General features: G+C 44.0%; 3 protein-coding genes across 3 annotated transcripts; all 3 read right to left on the bottom strand.

Moving 5' to 3' along the window:
- Positions 1-3,369: 3,369 nt before the first annotated feature.
- On the bottom strand, positions 3,370-4,094 carry LOC127755305 (putative glutaredoxin-C11). Its single transcript, XM_052280958.1, has one exon. It carries the CDS (start codon positions 4,011-4,013, stop codon positions 3,684-3,686), a length of 330 nt encoding a protein of 109 aa, XP_052136918.1. The 5' UTR covers positions 4,014-4,094; the 3' UTR covers positions 3,370-3,683.
- Positions 4,095-8,641: 4,547 nt separating this feature from the next.
- LOC127755232 (glutaredoxin-C10) lies at positions 8,642-9,279 on the bottom strand. Its single transcript, XM_052280890.1, has one exon. It carries the CDS (start codon positions 9,151-9,153, stop codon positions 8,821-8,823), a length of 333 nt encoding a protein of 110 aa, XP_052136850.1. The 5' UTR covers positions 9,154-9,279; the 3' UTR covers positions 8,642-8,820.
- A 2,427-nt stretch (positions 9,280-11,706) lies between these two features.
- On the bottom strand, positions 11,707-15,135 carry LOC127755935 (lipase-like). Its single transcript, XM_052281544.1, has 10 exons — positions 14,929-15,135; positions 14,075-14,154; positions 13,653-13,718; positions 13,496-13,543; positions 13,342-13,409; positions 13,160-13,232; positions 12,901-13,062; positions 12,392-12,586; positions 12,214-12,302; positions 11,707-12,140 (listed from the first exon to the last, which is right to left on the bottom strand). The coding sequence occupies exons 1-10, from the start codon at positions 15,059-15,061 to the stop codon at positions 11,951-11,953; spliced, it is 1,104 nt and encodes a 367-aa protein (XP_052137504.1). The 5' UTR covers positions 15,062-15,135; the 3' UTR covers positions 11,707-11,950.

Here is a 15,135-nt window from a genome sequence, read left to right as displayed (position 1 = left end):
AGCTTCTTCTGTCTAGCTTGCTTTGTGAGCTTGTTGATGATTTGTGTGTTGTGGTGTGCATGGTTTCTTCATCCCTATTTATAGTTGATCATTGATCAATGGCTGTGTCAGATTACCAGTTTAGTTGTCGCATAATATAGCTGGCAGAATCTGCAGATGAAATGCATGTTTGCTAATCGACGCGCACACTGAATTGAAGTCGATCGTGAAAAAGTGTGGCGATAGAGATTGCGCGTGTGCACTGGATTCTACTTCTACTAGATAATTGTTCCAGGCCAATAGGCCATGCATGTATGTATCGCATCAGCGAATCGGAATAACACCAAATCGTGATTTGACTTGTGATAAATCTACCCATCCAAACGGCTCTGAGGATAATCATATCATAACCAATGGCAACGCAGCCGACGAAACAGGCTATCTTTTGACGGAATTTCGTCAAGCTGTTTGAAAGTTAAACATTTCAGAGATGCACTCGATAGTACAGTGGTAAGGTCCTATATATATAGTATGCTCTGGTACAGCAATTTGTACCGAACAAAATCTGGCCGTTCAATCGTTAGGGGTGCGATGGACTACGAAGAAAAACAGCCAACGCTAGCTCCTCGTCTTCACGCGGCTGCACCATGGCCGCTGGCAGCGTCGTCTGCTTGCTGCCATAGCAAGCCGTACTTGGATGAGTCAAAGCTCGCGCCGGTGAAGGGCTTGAAGCACGGTGGCGGGAAGGACGATGAGGACGGCCAGTTGTTTAGCAACGACACGCTGGCGCTGCCACTAAAGCCAAAGCACAGTGAGCTGCCGAGCGCGACCGATGACGAGATGGTAGCAGCGAGACGGTAGTGGCGGTGGCGTCCCTAGCGAGGAGCCTGGAGTTCTCGCAGGAGCGGCGGGCGTGGATGATGTGTTAGCCAGAGATATCATTTTTTTTCTACGACTGCGGCAGTGTGGCGTGCGACGGCGTTTGCGTCCGCACGGCGTGGCCACCCCAACCGCGGTGGCACAGTTATGTCGACCTTGCTCGTCTACAGCAGCCAGAAGTGGCACCGGAGATTACGCCGGAGAACCGAAAAAGAGGGAAAAAAACAAAATGTGCATGAAAAATTGAAAAGGAAAGGTTCGCATGAAGTGCCTTCTGGCTCGCCGGCTCTCTCCACCTCCACTCTGGTTGGCCACTCCGCCGGTGAGAGCCCTCCGATGAGCCACTACTGCTCGGCATCTTCAGGAGAGAGAAAGGATAAGAGGCAGAGGAAGAAGATACAATTAGAACGCGAAATTACCTGACTACCCTTTTGTACTTAGTACCTCTTCATCTTCTATACAATCACGTGCGCCCGGTACTGTTTATTCTCAGGCGTTGGATGAAAGGAAACTGATGGTTTGGATTATAGGTACCGGCAGGTACGGTACCTGCAGGACCATAGAAACTCTCTTGTGAAAATGCGATCCATGCATGCATATATACGGCTTTGCAATTCTGAAGTCGGCGCATGCTCTCCTGCTGGTTTACATATTTCTGAAAACCGTTCAAACTTCAGAGTTCAGACAGAAACACACTCCTGCATCTGCATCGATCGCGCGGTGGTTTTCAGAAAGGTACTCCACTAGAGAAACCAAAGCGGCCAATACCACCATATATATCAGGTTCCTTCAGAATAGTATCGCATCTTCTTCTTCCTGCAATCACGCGCACACTAGCTAGAACACAGTAGGTCACTGTACACTGCCACTACTACGGCAACATGTCGCAACCTTTATTTTGTTCCTCCGGAGTTGCTGCGGTTGGCGTTCACAGGTGCGGCGGCCGTAGCATTGTCGTGCAGGTTTCAAAATTCCGGAATAATATTTAATTTCATGGTCAATTGGACGCCACCCCGATAGAAAATTATTTTGCCCGATTTCTTTGGATTTTTCAAAATTTCGTGAATTTACTAAAGTTTATTCAGATTTGACCAATTTTCTTTCAAATTTCAAATTACTTCGAATTGAAATTTTGGAAATTTCAGTCCTATCGGTACCCCTGATAGAAATAACATAACCGATACATATTTAAACCCTGTTTTCGTGCTAGCACTCACTTACGGTGATGGCTTATGGGGTGTGGCCATTGCTTGCTGTGCACGACGGCACCAATGATTCACGGCTACACTGCTGGCTAGCATGTTTGGGCAGACTGGTGATGATGCAGACCTTGGCAAATTGGCTATGCTATAATGCTGGGCAAAAGCTTTGCTTGGCTCAACGACCGTGATGTCCTCGGGCATCATCTCCCTCTGCCCTGGAGGTGTTTGCCATACTATCCTGCTCCATTTCGCTTTGGGACTAGAGTGAAATCCCCGTTTCAGTCTCCGCCTATGCGATGGCGGCGTCTATTCGACATTCGTCTCCTTCCTGAGTGGAGTCAAGCCGCGCACGAAGGAGGGCACCCGATCCCGATCGTATCCCTGTTGATTGAACGGACGGATTTTATTTGGTACCTGGTGGTACCAATACCTCGGGGTACCACCTGCTGGACCAGAACAAAACTCAATATATATATTTAGAGAGTTTTATGGTTCACCAGGCGGTACCTCTTGGTACTGGTACTATCAGGTACCAAACAAAATCAAGTTGTTCATTCTATAGGGGTACGATGGATACTACGTCACTTCCCTACCACGAGCTCATTGAGGGTACCCCATCTCATCCACTGCACATGTGCACCTACCTCCTCGATGCCACAGCTTGGGGAGAAGGGCGACACGGTAGGAGGAGGTCATCGACAAGCCTAAATATGACCAGTGAGAGGGTAACGTGAGAGGCAAAGGTCCTTAGTGAGCCTGAGTCTAGCTAGCGAGAGGGCGGCATAGGAGACAGAGGTTGTTTGGTGAGCCAGGATCCAACGAGCTCGGGGGAAGTGCTGCTCCTAGTTCATGTTGAGAGCTTGAGGGAAAGGGCGTGGATTTGGATTTGGCTGGCGAGGTTGGGGAAGGGCAGAGAGGGGGTGCGGAAATCAACAGTGAGACTGGATCCGGTCGACTAGCTTGGAGGAAGGGCGGCGCTGGAGTCAGAAGTTGCCGGCGAGCTTTGCCCGCATCGCTACCTCCACACCCGAACATATATTTTCTCACCCTCATATCAACGTGAAAAGATATTTTTGCCTTTCCACTCCTTTTTTGGCCGGTACCATCGTAGAAATCATATGGCACCTGAAGGTACTCAACGATCTCAGCCATCAATTCTATTATGTTGGACGGCCCAGATTCAGTACCTACCCAGGTTGTTGGATAGTGAAAATCATATCCTCATATCTTTAAGTGTGCAGTTTGCCCGCGGTGATCCGTTTTAAAAAAAAAAGTAAATGTAGCCATTTAATGGATCCTATATGCTGCAATATGTTATATATATAGTATATAGGGAGTGGATTTTCATCCCTCGAGGGGATACTCCTACATAGTGGACATCACATTGTAATGTGATAACTATTGATACATTTTTTATTAAAAGAGAAGGTACTATATACATGCATGTGTATTCTCCTAAAAAGGCAAAACTTGCAACTACGCAATATTTTTGGTACTTTCTCTCTTTCTCTGATCTCTCTCCTCTCTTTTTAAGTACAAAGTTCAGTTAAGCTATAGGCTTTCATGGTAATTTTCTTCAAGTAATTAACTCAGAAGTCTCAGATCAGTAACTAATCACAGTCTTCAAAGCCACAGTGCACCGGCGCTCTTGAGCAAGGGCACGAGCTCGCCCTTGAGGTGCATGGCCATCACCTTGCTGGTGCCGCCGACGAGGCTCCCGCCGATGAACACCGCCGGCACGGCGGGCCCGCCGCGTCCGCCGGAGCCGTAGAGCCTCCTGGCGAGCTCCTTCTCCATCTCCTTCCCGAGCGGCTCCCTGTCGAGCTCGTGCACGGCGGCGCTGACGGCGAGCTCGCCGAGCAGCGTCGTCACCGCGGTGCTCATGCAGCAGCCGCTCTTGGTGAACACCACCACCGCCCTCTCCGACGCCAGCCTCGCCACCCTCTCCGCCATTGTTCGATTAGCTAGCTTGCTTCTGGAAGGTTCTAGAAGCTTCTTCTGTCTAGCTTGCTTTGTGAGCTCGTTGCTGATTTGTGTTGTGAAGAAGTTTGCATGGTTTGCTTCCCTTTTTATAGGGAAGCTCATGCACAGGAATGAGCTTAGATTGCAGTGGCTGTCAGATTATCAGTTTAGTTGTCGCATAATAGCTGCTAGAATCTGCAGATGAAATGCATGCAGGCACACTGAATTGAAGTCATGGAAAGTGTGGGCGATAGATTGCGTGTGCATTGGATTCTGGATAATTGTTTCCAGGCGCCATGTATGTATCGCATCAGCGAATCGGAATAAAGTGCACCTCATCCTGATTTGACTTCTGAAAAATCTCCCCATACCGATGGATGTGTGGAGACTGAAGATAACCGTAACCAATCATCGCAACGCCTCCGAAGAAACAGGCAGGTCTTTGACAGAATTTTCTGCACTGTCTGTGAAGTTTAAACATTTGATGATCACTACTCCCTCCGTCTTATAAAATAAGGGATTTTAAGTATTTTTCTTATACTGTTTGACCACTCGTCTTATTAAAAAAATTTATGCAAATATAAAAAACGAAAAGTTGTGGTTAAAGTATTTTGAATAATAAAGTAAGTCAAAAAAATAAATAATAATTTCAATTTTTTTTTGAATAAGACGTGTGATCAAACAGAGCAAGCAACGGAGGGAGAGGGAGTACATGTTTGCGTTGTCGTTTTATGTCGTGACATATTGCTGACTCTAGAGTTGTTCTAATTCAGAATTCAGACTGAAAACGTTCTGCCATAAATCCTTGCATGACTCTGAAATCCGATCATGCGTTACAGTTTTTGCAATTCTGAAGTTGTTTCACATTCTCTTGCTTGCTACGTAATAGGTCAACATATTTCTGAAACTGTTCAACACTTCCAACTTCAGAGTTCAGTCGAATTTCAGGCTGAAACATCGATCCTTCCAGAGAGGAATACCATTACCAGCTGCATGTACCTTCAACACAGTACAAATGCGATGCTGCCGACAATGGCAGAAACGTCGCGGCCATCGCCGCCGCACGGTGGACAGGAAGCCGGCCAGATTCCGGCGCCACCTGATCGAGCTGCAAATTGCACTGCCGCGCATGCGGCGCGCGTGCCTGCTGCCTGCATCGATTGCGCGGGTGGTTTCAGAAAGGCGGCAGCAAATGTGTCCACTAGCGAAACCCACGCGGCAATGCATGCAGCTTCAGATCGAATCGCATCTTCTCCTTCTTCTTCTTTCTGCAACTCTCTCGCAACAACTCGCAACCTTTATTTTGTTCTCCCTCGGGTTTTCCTTATCGGAATCTTATGATCAATCAATCCATATACTTGTCCCCAAAGATCTTCCTGCTCCTCGATCGTGGCGCCGATCGAATCAGATGTGGATCAGTGCACGTACTGCGACGCCGCGATCTGATGGCGCCTGGTTTTCAGATGACGGCTAGCCGGTGACATGAACCTGCATATGAATAATCATGCATGCATTCATGAATGAATGTGCGCGCCAATCGGGATCCAGAGAAAGATCACATCTCGATCGAACGATGCTTTATATCTATCTTCTGCAGTTCTGCTGATCTGTTCATCTAGTTGCTTCCCTGATGATTTGATGCTGCATGCAGCAATCGCATCGCATATCTGAGACAGCACTGTCCATCGATCAGAGAGAGAGAGAGAGAGAGAGATGCCTTGATTCTGCTCGTGGCTAGAACAGAGAATGATTCTGCACTCATCACCTGATGTAATTGAACAGAGAATGATTCGTCGAGTAGCACAACGTATGCGTGCAGGATGGATCGATCGATGGGCCACTGGATATTTGGATAGAGATGTTGCAGGGATGAACCTACCTTGGCTTAGCTCAATCATCTCTGAAACTTGAAATGACTCTTCAGAGATATAGCTCTCGCATACTCTGAAGGTCAATGAATGTCAGAGCTAGCTCTTTGCATCTTGTGCTGTGCTGCATGATTCCTTGAGGATTAATTTTGGACATTTCATTGGCCCCTTAGCCTTCTCATGGGGCGCCCACTGTCTCATGTCAAGGTGTTTTGCATTGGTCTTTACTCTTTAGTGGTAGTACAATTAATTTACACCGTCCATCTTCTAATCCGATCGATCATATCTAATTAATCTAGACCGGTGTCATACGCTTACTAAAAATATAAGCGATAATAATAAAATAGTGAAATATAGCGATAACATTAAAATAACGGACTATCAAAGGAAACTATAATATAATTATAGTATAATTATACTTATACGGCAACTATATATTGGAGAAATGGGAATAGGTACTCCCCTTCCCTTGGATGCTTGGGACACTTTAGGCCCTACCAAGCCCTATAAGATCTACATCTTCGACTTCAAGAGGTGTCAAGAAGAGTGTTGAGACCTACAAGATCTACATCTTCAAGTTGCTGAAGCGGGTGGTGGACACCGACATCTTATCTAAAGCCTTACCCATCATGAACTCTTTCTTCATTGGCATCTTCGAGAAGCTCGTCCGAAGCAACAATGAAATCTACTTTCGGCAATAGGAGCACGCACGAATGGGCAGGGGTGTCCTGAGAACTCAGCCTATCTTGAGGATACAGGGTGACCGAGCACGACGGCCATCTAGAGATATGTTTTTAATCCCTTGGGGCACCAAGCTCTCATTAGAACCCTGAGGGCACCCCGGGCTCTCCTTGGAGGGGTCCGCCCCATTAAGGAAATCTACTTAGGTCATGTGATTACATTTAGACCATCGCTTTACATTAATTAGAGCAGTACAAACCTGGTGTACAACTAATCCACAATACGAGAGACGTGGCGGCACATGTAGCCCCTTACATGCCCACATCACCCCGAAGAAAATGAGACGTGCGACATGGTGTGTCCTCAGCAACCTTCCCCCGAGCCACCCCTGTTGGCTATGGTGGCTGACACATAGGCTCAGGGACAGTTGAAACGAAGACTTTTAAGTCTCCTCTTCACTTGTCAGTCGGTAGGTGGCTGTCACATATGATCAGCTGCCCTGAAAGGGACAACGTCAAGACTAAGCATATCAAGTTTAGAGGAGTGGGTCCCACTCCTACGTGCATGCAACATCATTATGGACTCCCCTTCACGTATAAAAGGAGGATCCATGCCTCCGAGAAAAGGTTTAGCACAGTCATCTACGCTAGGTTAGCCAAACATCGAGTGAGCAAGGATCTTCTCCTCCTCACTTAAACTTTTTTCACATCTCCTTTGTAACTCACTCGATCATCCATAGTCCACCACACAAGAGTAGAGTATTACGGATCCGTGTACCCCGAACCTATATAATTGTCTGTGTTCATTCCATCCGTGTGAGCAGGACCTGAGCTCAAAACTTGCACCCCAGCCAAACTCACGAAGGAGGAGTGCCTTGCTTCCCCGCTAGAGAAGTTCCGTTTTCCAACACTACACTATAACTATGTTGTACTTCTATATAACTGGTAAATATTACGAATATTTTACAAATTAAACCCTCACATCCCTTCATTGATCATCTCAAGAAACTTGTTACATTGCAAAGATTGTGAGAAAGAACACATTGCAATTTTTTTTTGAACTTTTGTACATTCTCCTTCTTAGAGCATCCCCAGCAGATACTCCATCCAGTCCTCTATCCACAAAATAGAGGTTGGGAGAAGAAAAATGAGCTCCAGCAGATACTCCATCCTAGCATCCAAATTTAGCCATCCTCCATCCGGGGAGAGAGAAACGTCAAATTTGAAGTTTCTCTCTCCTCACGCCATCCTAACCGCCAGCGTCGCCCGCCCCCATCGGGAGTCCGGATCGACCTCTCCTCCGCCGCGACCTCCTCAATGTCGTTGTTGTCGCCGGCCGGATGTGCTTTTCTCACTATGGAGTGAGGGTGGAGAGGGAGAGACATACCAGATCTGGAAGGAGAACCCACGCCGGCTGTCGCGCCGCCGCACCTTTGCACGCCGGCCGTCGCGCCGCCGCGCCTCCGCGCCCATCGCGCTGCCATGCCGCCGCACCCGTCGTGCCGCCGCGGCCACCAGCCTCCGCCTCCACGCTGGGGAGAAAAGGAGAGAAGAAGAAGAGGAATAGAATAGGAGAGAAGAAGAGGAATCGTAAAGAGGAAAGAAAAGGAGTAGAGAGGAGGAGAAAAAAAGTCCGAACCATTAAAAATATATTCATTAAAATAAACTCATTTAGATTATCGGGATAAATAACAATGTTAAATTTTAGTTGTTTAAAATATAGTCTTCAAAAAATAATACAAATGTATGGTTAGTTGAAAAATATTAGTAAAATATAGAAGGATGTGATATGGAAAATGCAATATAAATGATTTGTTGGAGTGAGAAGAAATGTAGATGAGGAATCTTTTTAGATGATCATCCATATGAGCATATGGAGGATCAAATTTGAATGAGCTGCTGGGATGCTCTCCCTCCCATTCTCTCTCTCTCTCTCTCTCATTCCCTTCTTCCTTTAACTTTGTAACGTTCATTTACCTTCTTATATTAAAAAAAGAACACATCGACGATATATTTTTTCAGAGCATATATTATACACATCCAAATTAAATTAATAAAAACCCAGAACATGTTCAGAGAAAAAACTGAATTTATTTATCAAAATGGACGACATTTACAACAACTTCACCATTACACCACTCGATCGATCGATCTAATTTATTCTCATCAGCACAGGAGGACATAAAAAACCTGGCTTAATTCGCTTTGCATTGCATTCTGCATGCATACACGTGTATATATGTATACACACTAGAGCCAGAGCGCGCCGGCGTTCTTGAGCATGGGAACGAGCTCGCCGGCGAGGTGGAGCGACATGACCCGGTTGGCGCCGCCGACGAGGTTTCCTCCGACGAACACCGCCGGAACGGCGCGGCCGCCGCCGCCTCCGGCGCCGCCGTTGAGCCTCCTGGCGAGCTCCCTCTCCATGTCCCTGCCGCGGGGGTCCTTGTCGAGCTCGTGCACGGCGGCGTTGACGCCCAGCTCGCCGACGAGGAGGCTCGTCACGGCGTGGCACATGCCGCAGTTGCTCGCCGTGAACACCACCACCGCCCTCTCCGACGCCAGCTTCGCCACCCTCTCCATCGATCGAGACCTGACCTGGAACCCCTTCTAGATGCTTCTAGTAGCTTCTCGATCACTGTGTGCTTGAGAGAAGTTGAGATGATGATTTGGAAGTAGCTTAGCTTAGGTGTGGTTTGTTGTTGCTGGGGTGGCTAGCCTTTTATAGGCTTAGAGAAAGGTGTTTGTTGCTACTACTTGTTAATTACATATTCTGATATTCTACTGAAATATGTTATAAATCTATTATACAGGCACAGGCTAAAGGTTGGATGGTTTTTGGATTAGAGAATCGATGTTTGTGTTCACCAAGGGCCGTGGACCTTGGTATCTTTCCTTTTTTGTTGACCCTCTTTCGAAGTCTCAATTTTATAAAGCTTTTGAAATTAGCATGCATGTAGTACAACTTTATTTGTATGGATATTTGTGGACGTCTTAGTATTGCCTTTGTTTTTTTTAATAATATACTCTCTCCATTCCAAATTGATTTACATATAGTTTTTTTTAAGGTTATTCCTAAATGATCTACATATTTATGTTCATTCATTAAGTCTATTTGTTATTTGTGCATTGGAGTAAATGGACATTAATACATGCATTCATGCACATAAGTATTTATAGCCCACATGCAATATCTTGATTTGCTGTTGGCTAGGAAATAGTGGAGATAGTGCATGCATCGAGTTTGTTGCTAGAGTAAATATAGTATGAGAGAGTTATTAGTTTTTCTTGGTCTTGGTGTACCTATGAAATATGTAGATCAATTTGGAATGGAGAGAGAGTATATAATATTATTGACTTTTAGACATACATTAATTTAACTGTTAGTTTCATTTAAAAATTTTTGTGCAAATATACAAGAATATAAGTCATGATTCAAGTGCATTTAATAATAAAATAAACAAACCATAGGTAAAAGTTAAGTATTTTTTTTAATAAGACGTCGAAACATATGTCTAAAGTCAATAACATCATATATTAAGAAAACAGAGGGAGTATTTTGTAGCTGTAGCATTCCTCAGTTAAGTTAAGGTTCATAACTAAGTAAGCAGGATCTTCAGAGTGTATATACATACATTTGTGAAAATCTTTTATAGTATACAGTATATATGCATGCATGCCTCACCCAGCAAAGCATATATATATATATGGATTTTAGTTAAGTATATGGTGGTAACAGACTAAGTAATCTCAAGAGTTGTGGGGATTACACAATTTTCTTCTGCACTTACTGACGATCTGAAGCTTGTAATTTCTGGAAAATAAGCTTAAGTTGATGACTTCTAACCATTCTCTCTGAAACTGAGTCTGAAACATTCTTGACAACTTCAGAGTTTTGACAGTAAACACACAAGTTCAGAAGAGAATAACAGACACATTCAAAATAATGATGCCAACACAAACACGGCCACACGCACGCGTCGTCGCATGACAGTAATAACTTTGACACCAGGATCTGATTCCACACGCTAAGAACAGCCGCTTTCTATGTAGGAGGGATCAGCTTCCTGCAGTAGTCTCATTCAGCACACGCGCTCTACCTATTCTGACCTTATCCCAATGGCAGAATCTCTCCAGCTTGGTGACCAATGTCTCTGAATTTTCTCATCATCTATCAATAATCTGCCCAATCTGCCAATGCATCCCTTGTTTCTCCCTTGAGATTTTCAGCAATCTTGCTAACCACATTATTGGTAATCAGTTTCATCCTATCACATCACATATGCATCATGGCAGTATAGCACCAGCTCTGCAAAATGTTTTACCTCGAAATATTGGGTGTCTGAAACAAACTAGCAGAGTTTTTTCTTATACGGATACCTAAAAAATATGAGTTCTTTTAATGAAATTTACCAAAAATTATTGACTCGACCAGAACAGCACCGTCTGGATGGAGATATCAGATATTAGGCTGGTTCAGAGTAGCATCTTCAGGCAGAGAGCTTCCAGTCCATCGTACAGTCACACAAATATCTCTTCTGACCTTATCTGCCACAGTCCGGAATCTGTCCAATTTGCAACTTATACCTGTTGTCTCTGGAGATTTTCACTGTACTTGCTGACTCACACCATTAGGCTGATCTTGTCAAGTGTCATCTGTTCAATTTGTCATACAGTGTTCATTCTAACTTTTGAAGATTCTCAGTTTTGTGACCTTATCAGATATGCAGGCATTCGCCACGCGGAAACCCGAACGGGCAAATCTTTGCTTTGCATATTTTCTCTGCAAATGATGCAAAAAAGTGATGCTATGAAACAGTTAGTGTTGATGTGCTGCAATGCAAACCCTATGAACAAGCAGATGAAAAATGGAGAATATGTGGATAGACATGTATTCTTATCCTTCTTTATCTGACCTGGCAGTGCCCACCAACCATAGAGCTTTGCATCTTCTGATTCTTTTCTGATTCTCATCAGTTCTTGGCTCCTCAAATCTGAAAGGAGCAACACTATTTTATCGGCAAATACATATTTGACATGAATGTAACTGGAATGGTGGGGATGAAAATGCAGAGAAAAATCTGGCAATCTCTCTGGCAATTAAAGGGGGAATCACAATGGTTGAAAAGCATATAATACCATCAAATCCTTCTATTATTTATTCCATTGATATTGTTATGTACATAAATAAAGGCGTGTCTACAATGTTCATATGGAGCTTCCATGTACAATTCTCACTTGAGTAAAGGGGGGCACATATTAAAAATGAAACCTCTCCTTATCCTCAGGAGAGCTCCTGGAGAACCCAGTACACCTACATTACATGAGCTATATGCACAAAAGGAAAATAATTATATACAATTTACCCTCGGGCAAAGGGTTAAATAGATTCCACGGCGTGCCACTCTTGCGGATATCTTGTCATGATGATGGTTCTATCAACTTCAAGAATGCTACCATATGCCGTGTTGGTTGAACCAATCACAAATTGGCAGGTTCCCCTTGAATCAGCGTGTAGTGAGACACCGTAGTATTCAAGATGATCTGCCACACTTCTGCCGTAGACCGATCTATTCAAGCAAGACCAATGGTAAGTTATGTGAAGATCATGCGTGCCAAAAACTGTGTAAAGCAGATAGATACCTGCTGCATGTTGGGTCCTCGCCTGATCCATCACAGATGGTCTCATTCCTAGTAACTACATTTCCTACTATGGTCTCATGAAGCCAAACCTGAAGACAGATAAATGCCGAAGAAACAAATGATTGAACAAAGGTCTAGAAGAACTTCAGTCCTTTTTTTGTAAGTATCAGAGACTAACCTCTCTCGAGAAGTGGTGATATGTCCATTCACCAAGGTAACAAAAATATGGTGGCAAGTGTGGGACAATGTCATTCTGATGGGTCACACGGATTGTTCTCGGGACTTGGTCACTGAAGTATGCAGCAAAAGAAGGATTGCCTACGCGAGGCTGTCCAAAAGTCATGAGTTGAACTTCCTGCGATCCATACTTAACCTGGAAAACAGAAGGCCAGAAATCAGTTCCTTGATTCCAACATGCCTACATACAATAGTTAAAATAAATCTTATATTGAAAGATCACAGGTTTACACTTGCTTCATAAATTTGATGCAATAACAGAGGCTATAAATTAGAAAAACGAAATATTTCATACAAGAAAAACTTGGATTTTCATCTGTTCCTAATGGCGTGGTTCAAGGGAAATATGGTTCATGATATCCCATGTATGAACCAAAAGTCCCAAGGGTTGAGGATAAATCATGGCCATATGTAACAGAAAAAACATCCAGATGGATCAAAGGCACGTACAGAGAGGTCAAGGGCACAGAACGATGCTAAAGCCCCTCCCATTGAGTGACCTACAACATTTATAGGTAGCCTTCCATATGTCTTCCTTGCCCACCGAACAGATTCCAAGATCTCATGCCGCACTGTTGTATTATAATATGCAGTATAAAACCCATGATGAACCTACATAAATAGATAAACATCAAGCAAAATAGAGTTATATCACTAATTTAATGATATTTCCCCAAAAAAACAATAGAAACTTGACTAGTGGAATTACCATTGCATCTGGCATGCCTGGATAACCTACATCAAGCTGCTTCCAGAAGAGATCTTCAATCCAATTCGAGACACTTCACAAGTTCAAGGAAACAAGTTAAAAGGATGGGGGAGTGAACAAGTTCCTCTTGTTTCCACATGGTAGTCACTAGTAAGGTACTCTAACGAAAACATCATTTATACCTGTGTTCTTGTGTGCCTCTAAAAGCAATGATTATGGATTGTGGATCAGGGGCGATTCCAACAAAAGCCTGGTCATAATTATATATCATTTAATATAGGAACATAAATACCCACTCAGAAATGCATGGAAGCAGAAGAGGATTAGATAATGAACCTGTAAGCAGTTCTCCACATCTACAATTATCTCTATCATCTCAAAACCCTGCATTAATAATACCAACAATAACATAATCAGACAACAAGGAACAGCAGAACTGCTTGTAGAAGCAGCACAACGAACAAGTTCAGTCTTGGGACTCATAAGTGCACACCTTTGTGCCACCTTGACACCTTGGGCATGTCCATGCGAAAAGTGAGGTTAAGTCAGATGTATACACCTGAAATGCATTTACATAAGACACGTATATAAACATTTCATGAGAAAACTCAAACATAAGTTCAAAACAAGTACTATCCTCTAAGATGATGAATGAAGAATACTAGAAAACTTTTTCAGTCAAAATAAGTATTTGGAGTTGAAATCTTGCAATAAGCAAAAGTAAGGCAGGATACTAGTCGTTGGATTTGTTGAATGGAACAGGAAGGGACTTGTGCAAGTTGCAAACAAGCACTAAAAGCAGTTCTCATCAGAAAACTTGTCTTGCTAGGGCAATAGGAAATTGGTTTCAGGAATTAATCTGAGCAGTTCTCAACAAAAACAAGTGATTACTGTCATGTTCAAGAAGGAACTTACAGCAGATGCATATTGCACAAAAATATGGGCGAGAGTGCGGTTATAAGAATAGCCACCATCAGAATGCTTCATCCTGAGTTCTGCACTAGGAAACAAAATGTAAACAGCTCTGTTGCATTTAACAAAAATACAGGTTTGCTAATCCTGTTCCATAACCTAAACAAATCATATTATCATAAGAGCAATTGCATAAATCAGAATTTCAGATAGCCCCTAGAAACCCCATATATGCTAGATTGGCAGAGTTCATTGCTGAGAATCTAGCAGGATTTTCAGATCTCAGGAAGAACATAAGTAAAGCTAAACGATTTCAGCCACATTGCCCACGCTATCATAGCCAGTACATCTCTATCTACATTATGAGATTGCTTGCAATACATCGGCTTAATATGCTTCATAGTACAGAAGCAACGGTACAGCCGTACAAAACATCTGACCCTGAAAACTTATTGAGCATTTACTCTGAATTTCCCAACTCCATTCCCAGTTAAACATCGCACAGATTCAGTCAAATTGCCAATAACCTAGCAGCCATAGCAGTCAATATACTAAATCTAACACATTTCATACTCTCCCCATCATTATACCCTTTAATTCGCTCAAAATGTCACGGAATCCCCCCATCCTGTCACAGGCTCACAGCCAATCGAATTGACTTTCCCAATCGTGCATTTGTACAAGTTTCCTTGCACACCCCACTCACAAGCAATCACAATCGACAAATCGTGCAAACCTCGCACTAATTCTCCCAAGAACGGCGAACCTGAGCTACTCATACCAAGCAACTGCTCCACGAAATAAATAAACAAAAAAAAAAGAAAAATCAAGAACAGGTCGGGGAAAGAAATCGTCACCTCCGCCTCGACCAGCGGCCGCCGCCGCCGCCGGTGAGGGAGACGACGAGAGCAGAAGCGCCGCCACTACCAGCGCCGCCGCGGCGGTGCTCGAGCTCGCCATCCGCCTCCGCGACGACCTCTCTCGCAGCATCTCCCTCCCTCTCGCCTTTCCCAACTCGCACCCACCACCTCCAATGGAGACGGGTAGAAAGAACTCGCCGCAGA

Source organism: Oryza glaberrima, chromosome 11, assembly GCF_000147395.1.
Source record: "Oryza glaberrima chromosome 11, OglaRS2, whole genome shotgun sequence".
Lineage (NCBI taxonomy): Eukaryota > Viridiplantae > Streptophyta > Magnoliopsida > Poales > Poaceae > Oryza > Oryza glaberrima.
Note: the sequence above shows the minus strand (reverse complement) of the source record. Positions and strands in the feature narration are given on the sequence as shown.